This window comes from Struthio camelus, chromosome 3 (assembly GCF_040807025.1).
Source record: "Struthio camelus isolate bStrCam1 chromosome 3, bStrCam1.hap1, whole genome shotgun sequence".
Lineage (NCBI taxonomy): Eukaryota > Metazoa > Chordata > Aves > Struthioniformes > Struthionidae > Struthio > Struthio camelus.
The window spans coordinates 135127948-135151223 of NC_090944.1; the positions used below are offsets into that span (position 1 = coordinate 135127948).

General features: G+C 37.5%; 1 protein-coding gene across 13 annotated transcripts in view; it reads right to left on the reverse strand.

The window, feature by feature from the left end:
• The window catches only part of MACROD2 (mono-ADP ribosylhydrolase 2), a 1003459-nt gene that overhangs the window by 698220 nt on the left and 281963 nt on the right, over nt 1-23276 (reverse strand). For all 13 annotated transcript variants that reach the window (XM_068940428.1, XM_068940419.1, XM_068940427.1 and 10 more), the window contains one exon: nt 1082-1111. In XM_068940428.1, the coding sequence (XP_068796529.1) occupies nt 1082-1111 (30 nt within the window). The remainder of the gene's footprint in view (nt 1-1081; nt 1112-23276) is intronic.

Consider the following 23276-nt stretch of genomic DNA (forward strand, 5'->3'; position numbering starts at 1 on the left):
TGACCAGATACATAGCTGAGAAACATGAACGGTTTTATTTAAATGTCTCAGTGCAGTTGTGAAGCACCTTTTCATGTGACAATCCCCTGCTTATGGCTCACAAATAATAGCTGCCTATTCAGTTAAGGTTGTTAAAACAAAAGCCTTGACTTATTATTCTCAGTCTCACAAGCAACAGCAATCTTCCGACTTTTTACAGAGCCCTTTCCTTTACCCTTGCATATGTAAGCTCTGATCTTCAAGTCCTTTTAACTCTAGCCAGGAAGAAAGATTAGTAGCTGCCTGTGCTGCTACTACGTTGTGAAATATCCAGAACTGAGCTCTTTTACTTCCCTCTGGGAGGCAGAGTAAGTAACAGAAAACTGAAATCTAAAACTGCGTGATTTTTTTCTGAATTGTTAACACTCATGGCCACAGTACTACAGTATCACAAAAAGCAAAATAGCATCAATCTCCTTAAAGAAAATAGTTTACGTATATTATCAAACATTACTCACTATAAGCACTTGTGCCTCTTTGTCCTACTCAGAGATACTCTGGTAGCATCTCTTGCATGCAAAAAAGATTTCTATCAAAATCTAACTTGATTCTTCTCAGATATAGAATAGGGTAAACAACCCAGTTAAAAAGAAAAAAAAAGGGACTTATAAACAAAAGCCTCATTAATTTACTAAAATGACTTTTTACCTTGTTTTAATTTTGTAACATATAATTTTAAAAAACAATTTATTTAACAGACGTTCAAGGTTCCCTCAAAGTAACTTAAATAAAAATCCTAACTGCTTCAACACAGTATAAGATAACAGCGTTCATTTTGTTGATGTTTTCGGTCAGTCCGCTATACAGATCAAGATTAATCTAAACCAGAGGGTAAGATGGATTCAGGAACAGTCACAAACCTTGTGTCTTCACTGTACGTAAACATTTTTGACTCAGGTGATCTTTTTCCCCATCTAGTAATTTTACATTTCCATCTTTTGAACTTGTCACATATTGTTTTATAAACAGCTAAGCTCTACATTTCCTCAGCATATATTTCACATATGTTAAAGAATAAAGATGCTATTAAGGCAAGACTTACCTCCTCCACCTCCAAGAAGGCTGGAATTAGCTGTAAGAAGAACAAAAGGAGAATCATTAGCACTGACCTTCCTAAATGTATCTGGAACCAAAAAACAGAAGAAATATGACGTAACATTTTCCATTGTTTCAATAACTTTGTTATTCTAAGGTTAACCAAAGACATTTACTGCAAACACAATATTTTTATTTACCTAAACTAAAACACAGTATTTATCTTTACACTATTTTGCAATATCTTTGAATAGCTAAAATAGTAATAAAGTTACACAAGCTAAATATGCTGAATACCTCACAAAATTACAATATTGAATTTATAGTTCTATAAACTGTATTTCTTTCTGATTAACAAATGAAGTAAAACCATCTTTCACTTTAGAGAAACAGACTGTGATGCAACTTATGATTAGCTCTCCTCATTTTCTATGACAGGGGACCGTTAAGAACGATGATGAGAAACTTTGACCCCACTGAAAACAAAGGGAGTTTTAGCATTGTTTTCAATTAAGTTAGGATTTCACCTAGCATGCTTAATTGCTTCTGTAACACAACTACCCAGCTATCTGTGTCAAAAACAGATAAATCATTCATGGAAAGCAATTTTCAGAGTACAGTGATCCAAGATGGTCATTTAAGTTAAGCTAGTACAATTGGAGCCATGCCAAACATTTTCCTTTCACAGCCTAGGCAAAAGCAGAAGAAAAGCCTAAGCCTCTAAACCTGCTTGGAGTGCAGTAGTCACCCTTTAGCCGTAGGGCAAACAAATTCCCTTCCTACAATAATGCAGATTTAAAAACAAAAGCAAGAGGAAAAGGGATGGACACAGGTATTCCTTATGGCTTGCTGATGAGTAAAGGAGAAGCAAGACAGCAAACCACTCCCTGCTCCACGACAAAAGCAGACAGCAAGATACGCAGAATAAATTAAGTATTTTCCAGTATCCAAACTTCTTATTGTTACAAGTTATTGTTTCTATGATTTACCTCTACTTCCTAATTAGCAGGCTTTAAACAGCAAATTCTCTGCTAGGTTTTTTTTTTTTTTCTCCATCATTTTTCTGGAGACTACAAAAGACAGACAGTTACTTTGGTTTTCCTTGTTTCTTTTTTAGATTCTCTGCATACTCCTTTAACATCCACTTGCAGTTTCACCCGTTGCAGCCCACTTTCCCTGACACTGCAGTGAAACTGTCAAAATTGACAAGCTACACCTTTCATCAAAATAGCATAACCAAGATCAAAGAGAGATTTCTAACTTTTAAAAGCAACATATACCTTTAATAGTATTGTCTTTACAGCGACTCAAGCAGCAGTGGCTCTAGACGATTTAAAATGCAGTGCTTTTTAAAGGAGTAAAGATGCTGTTGTACATCCAGCCTAATAGACAGTATCTCTCAAAGCAAAGTATACCACAAAGTACATGAAGTTATCCATCCTAGGACTAGCAGTTCCTTCTCTCATTGAACGAGAGCGTCGTTCAGGCCAAACCCAGAGGGATGCTTTCATACATCTTTCTGATCAAAACCTAGTTCTAGTTCCTCGGAAGAGGAGATGGAGAAAGACTGAGCAAACCTTTTTTTCTAAAACTAATTTCAACTCAGCCTTCGTAGCCATTCTCAAAGAATTGCCCTTTTTTGAGACACAGAAAGGCTGGAGCAACGGGCACAAACATAAAATGGAAAACCGAGAAAGAGACAGCACAATCGTCCACACTTGAGCGTCACATGCACTCAACGTGACAGCTGAGCTGGTCTGACACAGCCTTCTGCTGACAAAATGGGAAGTCTCCCACCTCCCTCCTCCTTCTGTCATTCATCCCTGGCAAGTGACATCCTCCCTTTTTTGGTCTCAAGATTCCTCCTTCAGATTCAACTCAGTAAATCAGCTGCAAACTATCCATTGTTTTTCTTGGTTCGGTTTTCCAACACTTTACTGAGGTGAACTGGCTCATGGAGCGATACACAAGTTGCAGACCTCTGACTAGGAGAGAGAAGATGGGGACAACACAGATAGTACGACACCTCCCTTTTGGCTATGGCAAACTGTTAGATTAGCTCAAGATCTTCAATTAACTTTCACACATTTACACCCCATGAATCAATTATTTTGCTAACACATCACCATCACAGCTACTTGGCTGCTATATTGCACAACAAGAAGGAGGGAACAAATACTGCCATATATAAATTGCCTTTGAAAAGACGCATTAATAGTAATAAATATGTCGGCAGACGTACTGCAAAGAGTGTCACTGAACCTCAATTCCTATATATTTACCTGCTCTTGCTCTCACTGAAATTCAGTATCGAAGACAGGCACAAATTAAAAATGACCAGATATTTTCACAGCAGCTCCCAAACTGCTCCTTTAACTAGTAACATCACCTTCTCTGCAGTAAAATGAGTATATCTGAGATAAAAACCAACATACTTCAAATCAGAAGAAAATAAAAATAAAAAAGTTATCTAATGCCATGAATCTGCAATTCAAGATTATTCTTTTTGGCATGGTAGGACGAACCTACAATTTCCATTCTTGTTTTTGAATGAGTCAAGTTCTAGGATTTCAAACATTACCTTTGAGAGATACATCTAAGGTCTGCTAAATTTCACTGTTAGAAAAGTTTCTACCGCTGAAAAAACATTTCTTCTGATACTCAGCCAACATTCCCATTGTAAACGCTCATTTGCTGGCTTCTCAGAGAATTATGTTTCTCTCATTAAGTTTTTCTTAAAATGCTCATCTTTCCAATAATTTCCAAAGCTTGTTAATAACATGTAGTACGAGTCAGCATCACACACTTCTCTATAGAAACAGCAACAACATTTCAAACAGATTTTTGGCTGTAATGCATCTATTAAAGCTATTGGAAATGCAGTAATAATTTATAAGGGTTTTTTTTAAGCATTATGCTTGCATACTAGAAGGAATATCAAACTATTTTCCTACACTGCCAGGACAGGCCATGACTGAATTATATTTGCAATATCCTTTCTAGAAAGATAACGTGTCATTCAAAAAACAAGAACTTCTATTTTCCCATTTTTCAAATCCTACCTGCAAGGTTCGGTGAAATATACCTCTCTTTCACTTTTGGGAAAGCTTTACCGTTAAAGAAGTAACTCGCCACTTCGCACCTTAAGGACACCTTTCCCTGGCCAGAGTGCTCATCACTACAACTTTCACCTTCTGCTGTCAGGGGCACACAGCTGCTAATTTGGATTCAGAGAGCAGGCTGGCACAGCCACACGGCGCTAATCCCACCACATTACCTAGGAGCCTCTCTTCTCAGTCCCCCAGCATTAACCCACACTTGATTTTCATCCATCAGCGCTTCCAAAATCTTAAGCCTAGGAAAACACCTGAAACGGGCTCCTGCTGTGGAGGTTCAACTATGGTTAAGCTATGCAGGTAGGAGCAACCAGCAGTGGCTCTCTCCAAAACCTGATGCAGTCCACATTGCCGCCCAGGTTGCACTGTTACCCTGTGTGCATACACAACACCTAAATCAGGGCATGTCCAGTCTTAAGTAGCACACATGATAACATTTGTAGACAACCAGTAAATCTATCTTGGCCAAACTCTTGTCCTTATTTCTCTATTCCTGAGTTGAACACATGCTTCTGAAGTCATACGAAACTTGGGGGGAAAAAAGAGGAAGACTATTTTGTTGCCAAGACAAGGAACGGCGAAAGAAAACAAATAAGCATGAGAGGAATGCGAAGCAAAGACTTCTTGTACCTCATTCCATTTCCCACGATACCCTTTCAAGCGGACGTGTGCAATCTTCCTAAAACTGTGTCCTTAAAAACTGCAGTTTACAACAGATTCCTGCGCATTAACTTTGAAAATCCAGTCAAAATACAGACTTTGAAATATAATTTTAATTTGCACTCACTTATACTAAGAGGAGTCATGACGCAAAATGACTACATACTTTCCTGGTCAGACTGTGAAACATTTCACACGTTGATAAGGCTTCATCCAAAACACCTCACTTAGCTATCGCTGTCGTTTGCAAGAGGCAGCAGAGGTGAGAGCTCATCTAACTTTAAATGTGTGCACCACAGCCAGTTAACACAGGCTTCAACGAGAAAAACAGACACATTTTTGGAGCAATTCCCATGATATATTTTAAATATTGGTTTCAGGATGAGACAAATTGCAGTGCAGGAGACCCTGCACGTCTGCACTACTGTAAAAGGAGTCTTGACCTCTAGATTTTGAGAGGCAGATCTCACCCTCCTCACAGTCTGCCTCGGTACCGAGAACAGACGCATTAGAAGTATTAGCATTAGAAGTAAACAGCATTTCTACAAAGTTCAGGCTCATCTCTAAGGAAAAACTGATCCTTTCTAAAAAAACCTGTGCTTGTTCACTGAGCATAATGATTTGGCCCTTAATGAGATATTTATGACCCGGGATTCAACAAGAAATTGCCAGACTTCACTTGACTCAGCACCTCAAAGGACTAGATTTTTTATTCTGTTTAACATCCTCTCGGATGAAGCAGCACCAGCATAGCGCTACTAAACAAACTCCATGCGTGCTGGTCTCTTCTACCCAGCAAAATCACTTCTTGCTCGAAGAAACCAAATTCCTTCCAAAACACTTAGGGGAGGGGGGGAATGACTTGGGAGGAAAGAATTTAGGGTAAGCTTAGTTTCTCATTTCGAAATATCAGCAATGAAATCTCAAGTTTGAATAATGAGTATACCAGTATATTTGACAAATAAGAAGCGGACATGAATGTTTTAAATTTCAGCCTTCTTAATAAGTTTAAGTCTTATGGCCTCCCAACATTTTTTGACTGAATACGCAGACCAGAAATTCTGGCACAAGTCCTGACATTTTCTTCAATGTTCTCTTTACAACAATGTCCTTGCCAAAAAGAAGCATTATTTGAAATTTTCTGGAAAGGAAATGAATGCTGAAGAAGTTCATCTCAAATGAAACTGAAAATCTTCCTGCACTGTAACCCAAAGGGTATAAAAAGTGAAAAAAGGATGCCACTTAAATGGATGTTTACAGACATAAAAATGTTTTTTTTCTGCTGTCAATTCTGTTGAATTTAGAAAATAAAAATGAAGCCAATACCATATTTCTGTGATGTCTCTGGAGATAACATGCTTTTAGCTTTGTTAACAACATAGCTGAATAACTCTGGTTACTTTTAGTTGGCGTATACTCCTCTGACAACATTTTAAAAACGTAAATTCTTCTGGGAGCATGTCTTTGTCAAGTATTAATGGCTCTAGTAACTTAAATTGACATCTATGTCATGCAGCCATGCATCTGTCAGTATAATAAAAATATACTTTCAAAAGATTACTTGATATTGTCTGACTTTGGCAGCAGATGTTTGAGCTTATTTTTATGTAAAAAGATTAAATATTTTTGTCAATACTTTCTAATTGCGAAATTTATTCAAGACGACATCTTTATAACTGGCAAAGCTGTAAGAAGCAAGACACTCTATTACCTCAGACACCATTTTTATTCATCAATAAAACATCCTAACAGGCAGCTTGTGAGCAGAGTAACAGTAATTTATGGAACAGGAAGCTACATTTCTTCTGCGTGCTTTGTGAGACATCCTTACCTGCCACTGCATTTTCTTTGATCTGCTCTCAAGGAAGCAGAGAGAACAAAGAAGAAGTGCGAGCTAGCACCCATAGCCCGTACAGTAATCCATTTTTACACAAGCCTTCTCGTGGTTCACAGTAAAAAGTTTAAAGCTTTAGGCTTAAAGATCATGAAGTAATTTCAAAGTATATATAGTAAACAAAAATACAGCTACGTACACTATACTGCAGGACAATCGCCACTGTAATTAACTTTACTTGAAGAATTTCCTTGCAAGCAAAGTCACTACAATCAGGAGAGATAAAATAACATCGTAACAACAGACCTGCAGTGAGTTTTGCAGAGTTATGCAAGTGCCTAACGATGCCAAGAAGGGCCTAGCAGAGATCAGATAAGCCACCCAGCCCAAGAAATAGGACCAACTTAAAACATTTAGGCAAATTCCACAATTAGCATCTTCAGACACCTACACGCCGTTTGTAAATGCAGCCTTCAGACGTCTCCTCGGTACGGAGCGGGTGACTGTATCGCACACGCAACCCTACCCTAGCAACAGCTCCACAACAGCGGTAGCCGTAATTTGCTTTCCTACTTGGCTGCCATCCGGCAAATTTCTACAAACAAGTCACTTCTCTCTATACCTTTATCATCGCAGCAAGTAAACATTGCGGTTACCATTTAAAATCTCTCGAAAACAAAAACGGATCCAAGAAATTGAAAAATGCTTCAGCAGAACTGTTCATCTACTTCTGCAAACTCCTCTTGAAAACTTTTTTTTTTTTTTTTTTTTTAACCACACTAAATAGCCAGCTCACAACTTCCCACTTTGGAAGGAGCCTTCACCCATCCAGGCTAACGCTAACCAGCTGAGCTGCAATTTCATCTGCCTTCCTGAAGCTGGATCCCAACGGAGAGCGTGGCCTCCCTCCCCAGCACGCGCCCCAGGCTGGCTCGCCAGGGCCATGCTGGCCTCCTCCTCCCTGCTGTTGGCCGGAGGCGGTCACCCTGCTCGGTCCCGGCTCGTGCCCCTGCCTGCTGCCGGCCCTTGCCTCACAGCTCTTGGCGGCCGGTGAGCAAGGCGTGAGCCGGCCGAAGACTCGGCCAAGGCCACCCTGCTCCTGGAGGCTCAGCTGCCTCCGAGGTACCTGTAGTTGAACTTTTTCATAGACGATGGAGAGCAGATTGTGCCATACTCTCGATGTATACACAAGGACTTCACGTATTAAGAAACCCTTCCTCCTCTTTCTCTGCCCATAAAAAAACTCGGTAAACGTAAGTGAAGGTCTCTGCATCTCCTTTTATTGTTGGTAAAAGTACCAGTTTCAAGCTCTCTTTCTGAAAAGACAGGATGCCCAGAAGCACAACCTAGTGGGTCCAAACAATTTGAAGTTTCCATCATCTGTGGCAGTAAAATGGGATATAAATGAAAGGAAGTAGCATTTTCAGTGCCTCACTTTTTCCCCCAGATACTGAAAATGCACACTACAGATTTGTTCTGGTTTACCTAACGGGAAGTGTTGTGCAATTAAAAGCATAGGTTTTATATCTGGACCTAATAAGAATGGCTTTACCATTTATTCGGGTATACAATCTATGCTGTTAGTAGTATTATCTTCAGCTAGGCAGAAACACCTATTCCTAATCAAAGAAAAGAAAGAGATACAGAAGCAAAAGGCTTCCCACCACACCTTGTGAAGGACAGTTAGAAGAACCTGTTTTATGAGGCTGATCTCATCCTTGGAAGGGAGAAGATGACAGACTTGTTGAATCAGAAGCCGTAATTTGAAAAAGAAGGAACTAGAAGAAGCTAAAACTAGCTGGTAAGTACAGAACTGTGTATCATCACATTTTGTGTGAACTCCATTTTAGAAAGCACACTTGTTTTTCATGTTCCTCTCCTGCTTTATAGCAAACAGGAGAAATGCACAAAGCAGGAATAATTTCATTCTAAAACACAGGCTGAGGAATTGTCACACAAACTACCAGACGCTAAAAGGAAGACTATGGATTAAGATTTCATCCATTTTGTGTGTCAATTTGTGGTTTGCTCAACCACTTAGAATCGTCTTCTAGATTATCAAGTTATTTTAAAACATAGCTGTGCTGAAATGTAAAGCAAAAGCAATTATTTCAGGGCAGAATAGTGAGAAAAAAATATTCAGGTTTGCTATAGCCAAATCTTCATCACATAATTTGGACTATTAGTGTGGTTTCTAAATGTAACATTAAAGGAAACCAAAGTGCTGTAGTGTATAATTAACCCTTTTGTGTAAAGTCATCATCAGTATTCAAAAGCCTACATAAAACAGAGTAAGAGGTAGTCCTAGGTTCTACTTGCACAATGACAAAAGCAGTTTTGTTAGTAATGTTTTCAAAATAATTAGTGAAATTTATACAGTTCATGCATTTTTCCAAAGGTATTAGAACTTATTATCTGGAATACAGAAAAATTACAGTGAAGTTCTTTGTGCTTATTTTGTTTTTGTCTTTTCAAAGTTACAACCACCCCTGGACGTCCTAAAGTCTTCATGTACACAAGAACACCACTCTAAGAGTCTATTTATTTGCTTAGTTATCTAACATTGGTCTGGTACTTAAGGAATTAAAAACTACAAGACTTCCTTTCAATTTCCTTTGTTAGGAAATAACGGTATAAAGTCTGATTCCCAAAACTAAAATAATTTCTGTGTTGTCTGAGTGCAAAAAGTTTGAAGAAAGCAACAACTATCTTATGAAAATCAAAAGGAAATCAGAAGGTAAGAGAAACTATTTCAGCACTGAAGTATTTATATTCAATATTCAGGTCTCAAAACAATAAAAGACTTTAGCTCATTATGAAATCAAAGCCCACTGCTAAAAAGAAGATACCTGGGGCCTTGCCCTGACAGCAGAAGAGAACATTTTTCCTGAGGGTAGCTATCAGTAAAAGGTACAGGCACACCCCATGGCGCTTCCATCTTCCTCCAGGGCACTCTAGGCAAGGTCAGGTCCAGCTACAGCTCTAGGGTTGACATCAGTCAGCGCGCTTCAGAGAAAAATCGGTAAGTGCCTTCACTGTTGTTTTTACTTAGGGAATTAACACACATCAACAATATTAATTTTTTCTTTTTTTTTTTTTTTTAAAAAAGCACCTCATTCCCTACCCAAACAGCCCTCGCACTCTTTTCAGCTATGCAGACAAGACTTTACTTGTCAATTTTGCCGCAAAGTTAGAGGAACACAAGGTGTTACTTCACTGCTTTTGCAAGAGCAGCCTGGAAGGAAGATTTTGACAATGAATTATAAGCTCCTGCAAGCAACTAGCGCAGACACGTAAGATTTGAAGAGCCTGCAAGTAAAGCATTGAATTAAGGTCTACTTGAAAATATACCCAACTGCGTAAATGTAACATTCTCTGTATATGAACATGATACATAACCTCTCTAATGACTATTTCTTTATATAGCCTGCAATTAGAAGCAGTTCCCACTGTGGTCAGTGTGAACCAGATCACAGAAGAAACACAGAATCTATTTTACTTTACCATCTTGATTTTAAACGTAGGCCTAAACTGTGGCTATAGGGCTAAATATTTTTGTAACAGTAACAGTGATGTGTTGCTTTATAAAGGAAAGCAATACTGAATAAACTAGATATTTCAATCAAACCAGGAATAATAAGCTACAAGAAAATATGGAATATACATCTTAACGCTGTCCAGAAGAATATTGTCCTAAAATCTATCTGTATATTATTGTCAAATATACTACTCATACTTTATCTTAAATGAATGTTTCAAAAGCTAAAGCTAAAAAGATCTTGAGAAGGCCATAAAAGATATTAGGAATAAAGCGTATCCATCAACTTACTGGACCAGAGATATCAGACATTGCCCCTTTTATGGTAAAAGTAAGTCAGCTTAGTCAGAAAGAGATTGATGATCGTCTCCATTTTACTGTTCCTGGAACACACAATCCATGATATGTCTTAAAAGTGAAAAGCATAATCCAAAGTTTGAAAAAATACAGGAAAAAAACCCTAATAATTATTTTTACTGTTACTTTATCATTTTCCTGTGCCCTGAAAACTTAAGAAACCCTCCCTCTGTTCAGGAACTTTAAAGAAAAGGGAGTTCACGAGTAATCAAAATGATGTGAAGGACTGTAGATATTTTCAAAGGCATGACAGAGCCAAGAGCCTAGATGAAATCAGTACGAATGACAGGATTTCAGATTGTGTGGGACAATTCTTCTTTCCTGTCAGGTTGCTGGGGGTTTTCTAATCTTTCCTAGCTGCAAATATTCAAAGTTCATGAGATATCTCAACAACTGTCAGGCTGGAGCCATATTGCCTAGCTCCTTGCCTAGCAAACAGTTACAGCCTTGAATGTTATTTTCCTGAGCAGCAGGTGTGTACCTGCTCCTTGGCTACCCTCCACGTCTGCGTGAGAAGTAAGGTAAGGAGTCCTACAGCTTTATTATACTCTCAGTACAGCCCCTTAAAACTACGATTACAGGTGCTTCTTAATTACAAAGAAGATTTAAGCCGTTATCAAAAAAAATTGCAGTAAATAGGCATTTTCATTATAAGAATGTGTATTCAAGCAGGTAGTACATGGCAGAAACAGCATTAAGGCTTTGATGAAAAATTTACTGAGGTTAGACTAGAGAAGAATCTTTCATTTTCTCTGAAACACAAAGGATGGCAAACTGACTGCATGGTCACATGCTAATAATGCCATGCAGAAAAAGAAACATTCAAGCGACAGCAGCAAATCATTAACTTTATCATCTATGCACCGAAGAGTTATCCCTAAAATTTCCCATATCTACTTTCTGCTAATTCCACTACTGAAATTTTGATATGATTGCCAATATCAACCAGTACTCATGCTACCATCTCATGCAGCACTACTTGCAGTAAGACAACATATCCGAACTCTCCAGAATAGATGCATATTTTGGATGCAAATCAGAAGGCCACATTTATTTCCTCAATAGTCAATGGAGACAGGTAGGCAGTGGCAGGTGGTAATGCAAAACATCTATGTTACATGAACCCAAGACAGATGATATGAATTCACCCCCCTTGTGGCAAAGATGCTTGTGGTTCATTTACGGTCAGCACCACAAGTAATCCCACCACAAATCCTTTTAGCTTTACCCACTACCTAAAACCACAAGAACTGCTTGCACTTGCTGTGTTTGCTAACATTTTCTTTCATTGCTTCTAGTAACAGTTTGCCCATTGTCCCAAGAGCAGTACCACCACGTAAAAGAAATAAATGAACAACATCTACCCTTTGCCTGCACTACAACTCAATCTCAAGCTTTTTCGTTTGACCTACCACCTAGTTGCTGGGGGTAATTCTGACTGAACACTTCAACATGAGGACTGCTGTATGCTAATCAGAGGACAAGACAGAAGAAACAAAACTGAAAAAAAAAAAAACCCTACAAACAACTTCTACACACAATTAGACTGAAGAATTTCAAATATTTTCCTAAATGTTGGAAAATTGAGTAATCTTTCCAAAAATGCTGCTCCTTTTTTCCTATTATTATTTTTAAGTGTTTATCAAATAACCACTTCTATATTTTTGCTTTTACAAATCTTTCCATAAGGCAAAAAGAGAGACAAACAAACTTAGCATGAGAAGCACGTGGAGGAATATCTCTGGTCTAAGCTCAGTCATCTTGCTCCCAAGTGCTGCATCATATACGCTCCAACTATCTCCAGCAATTTTCTAAAGCAAAAATTCACAATAAATTGTTATTTTAACAATTAATTGTTCTTCCTATGTATCAGGTAAATTGAACAGCTTAAAAAAATTCCAAGCTTTCATATGGACCTTTTGCATCGAGGTCCATTAATATGTTACCACAATGATTCATTCCATATCCAAGAAACAAAAACAGGGACACTATAATCTAATTGGTGCATAGCAAACACTTTCCTTCATTATTCTAATGCAGCTAACATAATTCTGAGTCAGCTGAGTACTTCTGAAAAATGTATTGAGAAAATAAAGACTGAGTTAGGCACAATACAAACTTCGCTTATATGAGTACTGTGACCAGTAATATGAAATGATATTACAGGCATCTTACGCTATGTATGAACACATCTGTAAGGCAGGTAAAGTATTTTTTTATAGCTGCTCAGAAAAGAGGATGATGAATCATCTTTCCAGCTCGATATAAAATGACTTCTCTAGCGGCAATTACAAGAGACAGGTCCCAGAACACCAGTCACATGCCTTAATCATCAGTGTGAAAGAAATTAAATGACAATTTTAAAAAGCCTATATTGAACATGGAAAACTCTATTTTCTCTTGGAAACAACTACAATAATTTCATATTCTGTAACCACATCAGTGAATAAATGGTTCAGTGGACAGTTACAGAAGAACTACATCTTGTACCCCTTTTCTGAAGCATCAGGTAGATAGATTAGAACACTAAACATCTTTTCTGATTCTTATATCCATGATAAATTTGCATTCCAGTTAATGCACGTCACAGACACTAAATACATAGTATAAGCTTATGGTCATGATTTGTAGGAAGAGAGGCCATCTTAATTTATCTCCTTAATAATCCTTTGCCTATGAATATCACTCCTACTGATACATATAAACGACAGAAACAGTCCAAAAATGTTACCAGAATTTATTGTGGGAAGGAAAAAAAATATATTACTCTGACTAGAATAAATAACTTTGCAGGAGTATGGCTCTTCACTTTTCCTGAAATTTCAGGCAGTCTTTCCTTTATATTTCAAACAAATTAAATCTACTGCAATTAATGATTATAGCTTTTCCTTCAATCAGCCCATATTCCTCTAGGAAATTAACTTAGCTATTAAAAGCCTGAAGGCTGGAAAGGAACCTAGTTAGATGAGTTTCACCTCCCCTATATTGCCTGTGTAATCAAATGCAGTTTCCCCACCAGTTTAATTCTAATCAGTTTAATTACTGAAAATTACAACAAAAAAAAAAAAAAACCCTTACTTCTCACATCAGAACAAAGAAGAAATGCTTCTCGTGGCAGTGCAAGAATACTGGGTAACAACAGTTTGATATTGCACCTGAGGAAGAGGAAATGACTGAAAATAAATCAAATTCAAATATTCTTATGACAACAACTAGTCGAATGAAGAGGTGGAAGTGGCAAGCCACAAGTCAAAAATAAAACTCAGCACTATCAACAAGGTGTGAAACTGGGGGAGGGTTTATTACTTCAGTACTGCAAAACCATGCTTACATTGGTCCTGTCCAGCTCTACTGCTGACTTAAACCGTATTTCCTACTCAGCATTTTGGTCAAACCCTCGCTATACAGAGCAATGGAAAAGTAGAACATACACTGCCCAGAATATCTTAATTCTGTCTTTCTCACCAAAAGAAAGAAGCTATAAAACTCAAGTGCACCAGAGCTCTCCATGCAAGCAGAGAGGAAAGCGAGGCTACGAGCCTAGCCTCCTTTCTTGTCGGATCTCTAAATCAGAAGTATTCCAGCCGCTCACACTGGGAAAGAAACTAAAGGAAAAAATGGAGATAAAACATCTCAAGTGTGGGAAAAGACTTTGGTGGAACACAAATTGAAGAACAATACCAGAAGGACAACAGATCCTAACAAAGAAGTCCGGGACTGAGATAACAAGGAAAGAACCCTTAAAACAGAAAAGGAGTGAAAGAAAAAGCATAACCTGCTAATTGAAATGCCTTCTTTTATACTGTTTAAAAATATTGAGATGAAAAGTCTCCTAAACAATTACGTTACATTAACTATATATTTACACACACGCTCATACATATTCATATCAGTAATTATGCATGTGAATGTTTTCCTCCACTTGATGTTCACAGCCAAAGCATTTCCTAGTTTTATAAAATTCTCTTTTTAGAAACTGATTTTTTCAGTATGTTTCTCTTATCTCTTGCCACAAGGAAACTTACATGCTGATGTGAAAAATGCAATGGTATATAATTGTATTTATTTTAAAATACACAAAAATCTATTATTTCATTATATCTTATTTTAATTATTTCCTCTTTTTGACCAAAATAGCTTTATGATATAATTCATAATTTTAAGGACCTAAATCAAATCCACCTTAAATCTTCTCTGTCAAGACGACTAACCACAGTAATCTCATTTAAAATGCTAGTTTACAATCTACTAATACTCCAAAGTCATCTGATCCGTACAAGAAAGTGGTAGTAGTGGAAGACGTTCTGGTCACTACAGAAAGTGGGAAATCAACTGCCATAAAAGAGAGCAACAGAGACAATCCATCAGCTAAAAGTCTAAAACATTAGAAAAAGATCATTTTCTTTCTGCTGAATTCACCAGACATCCACCTTTGTATTTTAGAATGGTGTGGAAAAGCGAAATTCTAGTTTAATGTAGACAAAAAGTGTGCTCCAGAATGAAAACTAGTCAAATCCAAGACAAGCTTTTAACTGAATTGTTTCACCAATCTTTCAATAACTAAAATTGAGGATGGAAAAGAAAAGCATAGCAGTATTTAGCATCCTGGAATTCCCACAGAAACATAGAAAGGTGAGTTATATAAACTTTAGCAATAGGCAAACCATGCCCTTTATTGAAGAGATATTTTGTATCTTTTAAAAGTCCACTTTTTTGCATCAAAATACACCTACTTTCTAAGAAAGTCGCTTTCTGTTCCAAGATTCTTGTAGCCATGAAATCTTTAAAAGTCCCCTTAGTTTATAAAGAACTGTGGAAAAAAGTATTATCTTCCTGGGCAAACACACCACGCCTTTATCTAATTCTCCTGTGCTCTCCTGAAGGGACTATCTCGTTAACGATATCAAAACCTAAACTTATGTAAATGCAGTGACTTATCCACAACCTTTGTTTAAAAATACCAAGCTCTGAACATTTAAAAGATTGTAGTGATGCTGGGATCAAATATATCTGATAGGAAAACGCATTACAATCGCAGCTTTTGAAAGTTCAAGAGTGTCTTTAAAGATGTCTTCATGTATCCTGACCAATCCTGACCTAATTGCTTTATCACAAACACTTAAGAGGGCAGTTTATCCAGTCCCATGCCAAGTTTTTCCTCATCTTTTCTTCTCTTAGAAGATGGGGAAAGCTACAGAGCATGGACTTTGCAAATCCTTGAAAATTCTGCCTTCTAAAGTACTAACAAAACTCTCACTGAATTAAATGGAGGAAGACTTTAAACTTCACATATTCCAGCAGCATGATCTATTAGTACAGCTTCAGCAGCTAATAGCTTTTCTTCCCGCCCCATTCGTGATAAAATTTGTTTTTCCTTTGCAAGATCAGCAATTAGAAATCTGAGTAAGGAGACAGCATCAGAGAGAATATAAGGAACATTAATCAGAAGGAAGCAAATACCGGCAAGGATTGTGAGAAAAGAACGTCTACCAAAACCTTTGCCTATGTTTCACCGTATTTTTCCCCAGAAAATATATCAAAATATCTATATCTGTATTTTCAGTTCATGCTGTAAATTCTGGGCATACAAAGACTGCCTGGATTGTATCTATGAGACACTTTAAAAAGAATTGTATTTATAAAAAACTGCAATAGGTCCTACAAGAAAATTTCACAACTAGCACAAAAATCAGTGAGCATGTTAGTGAGGGATATTCAACAGTTTCAACAGTCTGATACCCCCATCATGGGTACTTTTTGTTATAAACAGGAAAAACTTGCCATCAAGGCTCGCACTAACTGTATCTCCTAAGACAGCACGAAGTCAGCTGTTATTAATGCAATTAGTTGACATACTCCACCGTTACAATCTCCAAATTAATCTTAAAAAGAACCAAAGTATATTTGTTGTAAGCACCTAAGTTAGCCCTTTAAAATGAAAAAAGCTAAATTGGCAAATGAAACGGTTCACATTAATGGAGAGGATATTAATACCTATTCTATCACTGCGATCTCATTGAAGCTGAGATTTGAAATGCATTCTGTTCTGAGAAAGTGATCTTTTCATAAATATAAATGCAACCATTGGTGGACCCAGAGGACTCTTAAGAAGAATAAATGCACTGAACTTTAATTTCCTTTTCTTCAAAATCAGTAATTCCCCAAGATACCCGTTTGGAGGTTCAAGCTCCTTTCGCACAACCCATCAACCTCCCACAGGACCCAGCCAAAACTCAGAACTATGTGGAACGTTCTAATGCCACAGCCACCACAAGTGCCAGTACTTACTAAACAGTGAAACTTCAGAAGACTAAATTCTCTAATCTGAAAAATACAGTAGAAGCAGAATCCTGGATATGTCATAAATACAGCTTCAGAAAACAAATCTTACAGCTCAGCAGTTTCGCTTTTTACTGTAAGGGATGTTATGACAGCTTCACAGTGGATTCACATTTAAATATAACTTTAGTCCCCTCTTGCATTCTCCGAAACATCCATCACTGTAACTTTAGCCTTTTCATAATTTAAATGAATAATCTTCAGCTCCTAAATACTGCTTCAGTCTGTTTTGACAGTCAAAATTAATACCTCTTGCAGTTACTGAAGGAAGTAATGAAAGTCCCTGTTATCAGATGCTTTGACCTTCTCCTCCAGCCAGTTATTCATTCTGTCAAATAATGTCCATGGATCTGCTCCTTCTAGTCCCCTTACCCAGTACCCTTGCCATGAAGAAACCTAGCTGGAGCAGAGGAAGGGAACTAGAAATGCTGGAAGAGATCTGACACAAGAGCCTGACTTGTGACTCGGTACCAACACTGACACTGGGGCTCTTCTGCCCTGAAATAGGCTTTTAGAAACCAGGCTTTGAGTTAAACTTTGGGCTTTCAGAGTGTGGCCTTGCTGAGAAGTTCTTCATTTTTAGAAACGACATCTAAAGACAGAAGTAGGTGTTTTCACAACCTGTATAGGGAAAAATATCTCAATGACCCAATGGAATCAATTTAAAACGCTATGAGAGAAAACACTGTAGGATTAGCGTTAACAAGAAGAAAAAAAGTTGTACATATTTTTCTGCCACAGCTGGATTACTTGGGGGTTTTGCTTGCTTATTTCTTGTTTTTTTTTTTTTTAATAATTTAGTTATTAACATATGTGTACTTTGTATCTTGGGACTTTTTGACCTAAACTGGGCCAGCGGATCAAGTGGGGAAAAAATGCAGTGGCTTACTCCACTTGTATGAGTCTCTCAGCGTGCCCAGTAATGAAGTGCTTTCCAAGTCAAAAAAACAGAAAGAGTACAGGAAGGACAGAAATGTTTTAATACTGTTGCCATGGTGTAAAAGTATTGTTCCATATATACACTTTCATTAAACTTGTCATCAAAATCATATTCAACTAGTAAACCTTAAGTATAGATATGGGAGGTATAAAATTGATGGCCATCAACTTTAAACCGAGCTGATTAAAAGCTAACAAGACAGATCTGGATGTTGCATTATTTCTCAAGATACAAACCATGTTTTACCAATATTAATAAAGATGATTGGTGAATGGGTTAAGAAACTTCTTTCATCTTTGCCTCTTTAATGATTGATGATGACTATCTAGGAATACATATGTATTAATTTACTAGCATCTGCAAATTTTCTGCAAAAAAAAAAAGTGAAAAGGGTTACATGTTCCAGCTTAACACATGATTTTAAAAGCTCACTAGAAAGAATAAAGTCCATTATAAATGATGGAAAACACTGTTCATTCACAGTACCTGTTCTGAAAGACTAGAAACCACAAGAAAACTCTCTACATCCCAAAATATTTTTACAATTAGCTTTTAAAAGGTAAATTATCATTTTTCATTTTGTTAAACAAGAAATACTTTGAACAAGTACTCAGTTGCAGTTTTAAAAAAATCCTGTAACTAAAAATTCTGTATAATAATCCTTATTAAATTAGTTAAATTTAAAAATACTAGCTTCTTCTGTTGAAGATCAAAACTACCAAAACTTTTAGCAGCTTCAAACAATGCCAGTTACTCACAGAACTTTTCCCAATTTATATCCCTTTTTTTCTTTCTTCCATTTTATCCTATTTTTGTTAATGATTACATATATCATCTCCAGAAGACAGGAGGGAGATATTCGTTACTGTTCAAACGTTTAATGCTCTTACTTTTCCATGGATTGCATTTGAAGAATGTAATAGCAAATATATGTAACAATACAAACGTATGCCAGCCTAGCCAAATGCTGCTGGAAGCCACATGAGCACAGAAGAAATCAGGAATTTGTAAATAACAGTTTGGACTATTATACTTCGATGGGTAATTGCAAATAGTAACTTTAGCATAAGGCACTGATCTCCTTGGTTCCTTCTGTAGTCCACAGTCCTTCCAGAAAGCAAATCGGAGCAGGACGTGCATGTAGCCACTAAACGTCCCTTCCCACAGAAGGATCTCTCTCTCTTTCCAGTGAGTGTAAGATGGCATCCAGGCTAAAAGTTAGCTTCTGTTAACAGCCCTCTGTAAGTTTTGAAACACTATCTGACCAATAAGCTTTGCAGCATTCACATCATGTATGTTCAGGACTGGAAATCTGCACTATGTGTGAGAACAAGGGACAACAAATAAAATTTAAGTGAAAGAAAAAACAGCGGCTCGTCTATAAAACCGAAAATATTTGAAAAAAGGTCTCAGGGGATTTTGGGGCATTTGGCTGAGATTCTAAGAAGTGAGATTTGTTGCAGTACTAATTATTTATGTGACCAGTACTAGTAGCAGATTATGGCCTGGGTCTTTTTCAAAATATTGAACAGTCCTTATACTGAAGTCTGCCAGTATAGCATATACATTTTGCTCTGGTGCAATACGGCCCAGCAACATACAGTAAAAAAATCCAGCTTTTCACCTATGCAATTACTCTTAAACAAGAAATCCACATTTAGAAATTAAGCAAGCCCTGCATACGAAGAAGCACCAGGTACCAAGGGAGAACTAGAACGCTCACAGGATACTGTCACGAGTGAGCAGAAACACATCAGAAACGAATCCACAGATCACCTTTTCGCACCCATAAACACAAGTTTAAATTGGCTTGTATGAGCTTACAGGTGAAAGCTGCGCTTTCCCTTTATTCATTATTTTTATCTGGCCTGAGATTCCTGGAAAAGGACTGTCCTATATGCTCATTTTATCCTTCCAGGACTGCATATATGTCTAAATAAAGACAGTTGTGCCCAAAATACCAGAATCTGTACTACTACTTTACTGCAAGTCAGCTTGTAAGGCCTTTGGCAACTGGTACTACTGAGCAGAGAGATAATGCTAGCGCCCGAGTGAGACATTAGTATCAGGGCCACCATTACTACTTGTCTCCTAGCTTTCAATTCAGAGGAAAACCAGCCAGTGTCAGTGTTGGCACCTCTCAGGTTCTACGTGGAGTTTCGTCTCCCTGGGCTAAGCCCTACAGGTTTTCTCTCTTTCCAAGACTCTACACGTGTAATTACCTTTTCTCTCAGCCATGCTCTATGGTAAGTACCCCATTCTGCCTGAACAGGTTGCTTTCCTATCCACCTCTACGCTATCTGCTTCTCTGTCAACCTGTCCTCTTCCAGTTTGCTTTTGAGCTTGGTTTTCACTGCAATATGACATTTTGTCTTTCACTTTTAGCATGTAGAGTTTCCAGCAACCAGATTAAGGTGGCTTACATTAAAGAGAAAGCAAATATGGAAACAAGCCACTAGTAGATGTCTAAACCAGATGTCATCTAAACAATGCTCATATTTGAGAAAACATCCCTTCTTTCAAGGCCCCAGTAAATACTGCCTATAACCTTACAACCTTTCAGAGTCATCCTTCCTGGAAGATACCTACAACATACCTTTGGGCAGTCGAGACAAATTCAGATTCAAATGAATTCATCAGAGGGATGTGTTGAGAGAGAAGGTAGCTGCTAACTAGCAAATCTCATCTGATAGCTTGGGAGTTAATAGGTCACAAGAGACTGGGAGGTATATTGACTGAAGAGTAGCCGTTACCCTCAATACGTATTATGTTATGTTTTCCTCTCAAAAACAAAGCCCTTAAAAACATTTTATTGGACACCAGATAGATTATTTAAAGTTGGTCTCTCAGTATCTGTTAAAACCTGGCAATGTAATTATGAAACAAGAAAGAAATACATGTTGTGGAATCACATTATTTATTAAAAAACAGAAGTTTGGGGGATACAAATGTATACATGCAGTATAAAAACTACCTTTTAAGCTATTTTTCAACTACAATACAGATGTATATGCAAAAAGCTTCATTTAGGAAAATTCATCATGAGTACTGAATTATTAAACAACCTAAATTGGATATTGAATATCAATGATTATTACAATGTGAAAAAAAATGTTCCCTTGAGACTGGACAATTTAATCAAGCTTCAGGAAGGAAATACTCTAAAAGTTAAATTTAGTACTCACTGAGTACTATTTTAACCTCTCTGGTTCGGTAAGATTTGTCTCTGAAGAGCTCTCTCTTTGCAAATTAACTTTACTCTCCCCGTCCTTTCTACTGCTTGTCTATGCAATTAACAACAAATAAAACAACAAAATCCTATATTCCAATTACATTTTTACTGCAGTAGGTCAAACAGCTACCCTTCTTCTAACATTTACATTAAAGGTCCAAGTTTCTTTACTGGGTATGCTGCTAGGATTCTGCCATCCACTCTAGAGGAACTCCTCCGGGGTGAAGCTGGGATCTGTAACTGGGTGTGATACGATTAAAAGTAATGTTTAAACCAGAAATTTAACATTGACAATACATCATACAGAAAACAGAGAGTTAGAAACGATATTTAAAGAATAATTCTGTCTAATAACTGTTAAATACACAGACTCTACCACGTTTCTCTCTAAAGGTAAATAAAATACTAAGCATTTATTACTGCAGATCAACCTCTCCATAAAGCAGTAACTCTAAGAAAAAATACCACTGCCAAATGCACAGCCCTGAATCTTCTGCCTCTCTAGACTATCACCAAATACCATAGGAAGTCTGGTTCCTGAATGTCATTAGAGCTTGGGTATTCAAGAGCCCTGAAACTCTTCTGAAGGAGAACACGTGAACAGCTCTTACCTTTATTAAGAGGAGCTTATACATCTTGATTATAGGAGAGGCAGGAGAGAAATGTCTTTAGGAGACAGCTATAATCCACCAAAGAAGAATTGTATTCTGAGTGGGTGGACATATACCAGCTATTTTTTCCCATAATGGGTACAATATGCGTATTTTTCCCTTAAACCAATCTTCTAGAATAAAACCATTCAGATACTTATTCTCCATCAAACATGATACTTTCAAAACGCCACTTGTGAGAAAAATGAGACAGAATGGAAACAGCTTATACAAATATGAAAAACTCAGTATTTCATGACGTCTGCCACGGCTCTCAGCTTACCTTTCAAGTGGCTGACAGGCAAGTCAGAGAACACTGCACACTAACTCGTGCTTTCCACTGCAAGACAAATTCTTACTGATTAGGCAGGACATGACGGAGAATACAGTACGAATGTTTACATGACATACAGCATACTTGTTCTGTGCAGTATTTTGCAGCCCAAGGTAATTCTTTCAGTAGAGCTTAGTCCTTCCTCAACACTACTATTTAATAGAAATTTGTTTCATGAGTATTTGTCCGTTTTTCACCACATAAAGAAGACTCCAAAACAATGTGTTTTGTACGCTGCCCACCAGGGATCAGAAGGTGGAAAAGGTAACCAAAGCAAGTATCGGGCAACTAAAGGGGAGAGCCAAGCGTAGTGCAGTAAAGTAGAGCATGTAACAAGACACATTACTAGCAACCTCTCCTCTTCATCCTGTTTTCTTCCTCCTTGATTTTATTCTTCTTATGTAGCAAAACATGAAAGTCTGAAATTCCTTTACCAGTGAAACACATATACGCAGCTATGAAGAGCCATAATAAGGATCAAGCATGAACAAAAACGTAAGCAAAAGGCACTCATCCAGGCTTCAGCTCATTCTCTGGCATCCAAGTGCACAATGTTTCAATCAAATACACTCATACAGAACGCAGAGCAAGCTTCAATTATTTTTGCCCGAGTGCTAAGAGTGCTAACAAAACCTAAGAAAGATCAGATCTGTGTCTGTGGCTTTTTTTTTTTTTTTTTTTTTGGCATTTGTATATAATTAAAAGGGGAAACTTTTGGACCAGGTAAAACACTTCATCACTGCACATTTATCAAACATGAGAAGATGCCCATTTCTCAAGTGAAAGGGCATTGTCAACAGCAGTGAAACAAGCTGATTCATTTGGAATAAAAGTTAAGTTAAACAACTGGGAAGCAAAAGCAAAGCACTAACTAAACACCGTACTTCCTGAATAAAACCACAAACAATAGAAAGCATTAGTTGAATAAATTCCTGGCTGATATCCTGACTCTCAAAAAACATGACTTTGAAGGCCATGAATTTCAAAACCACTACTTCTAAAAGGATCAGGAGGTTAGCAACCATTTAACTTAATAGCATCACCCTGCCTCATCATTACTGTCAGTGAAAAACCTGCTATGTTAACAGCATCCGACTAAAGGGAGAAGACACTCAGGTGTAACTCTGGCCAGACCCACTTTTCAAAATCTTTTCCAGAAGAAAGAAAAATAAACGGACAAAAAATCTCATGGGCCAAAATCA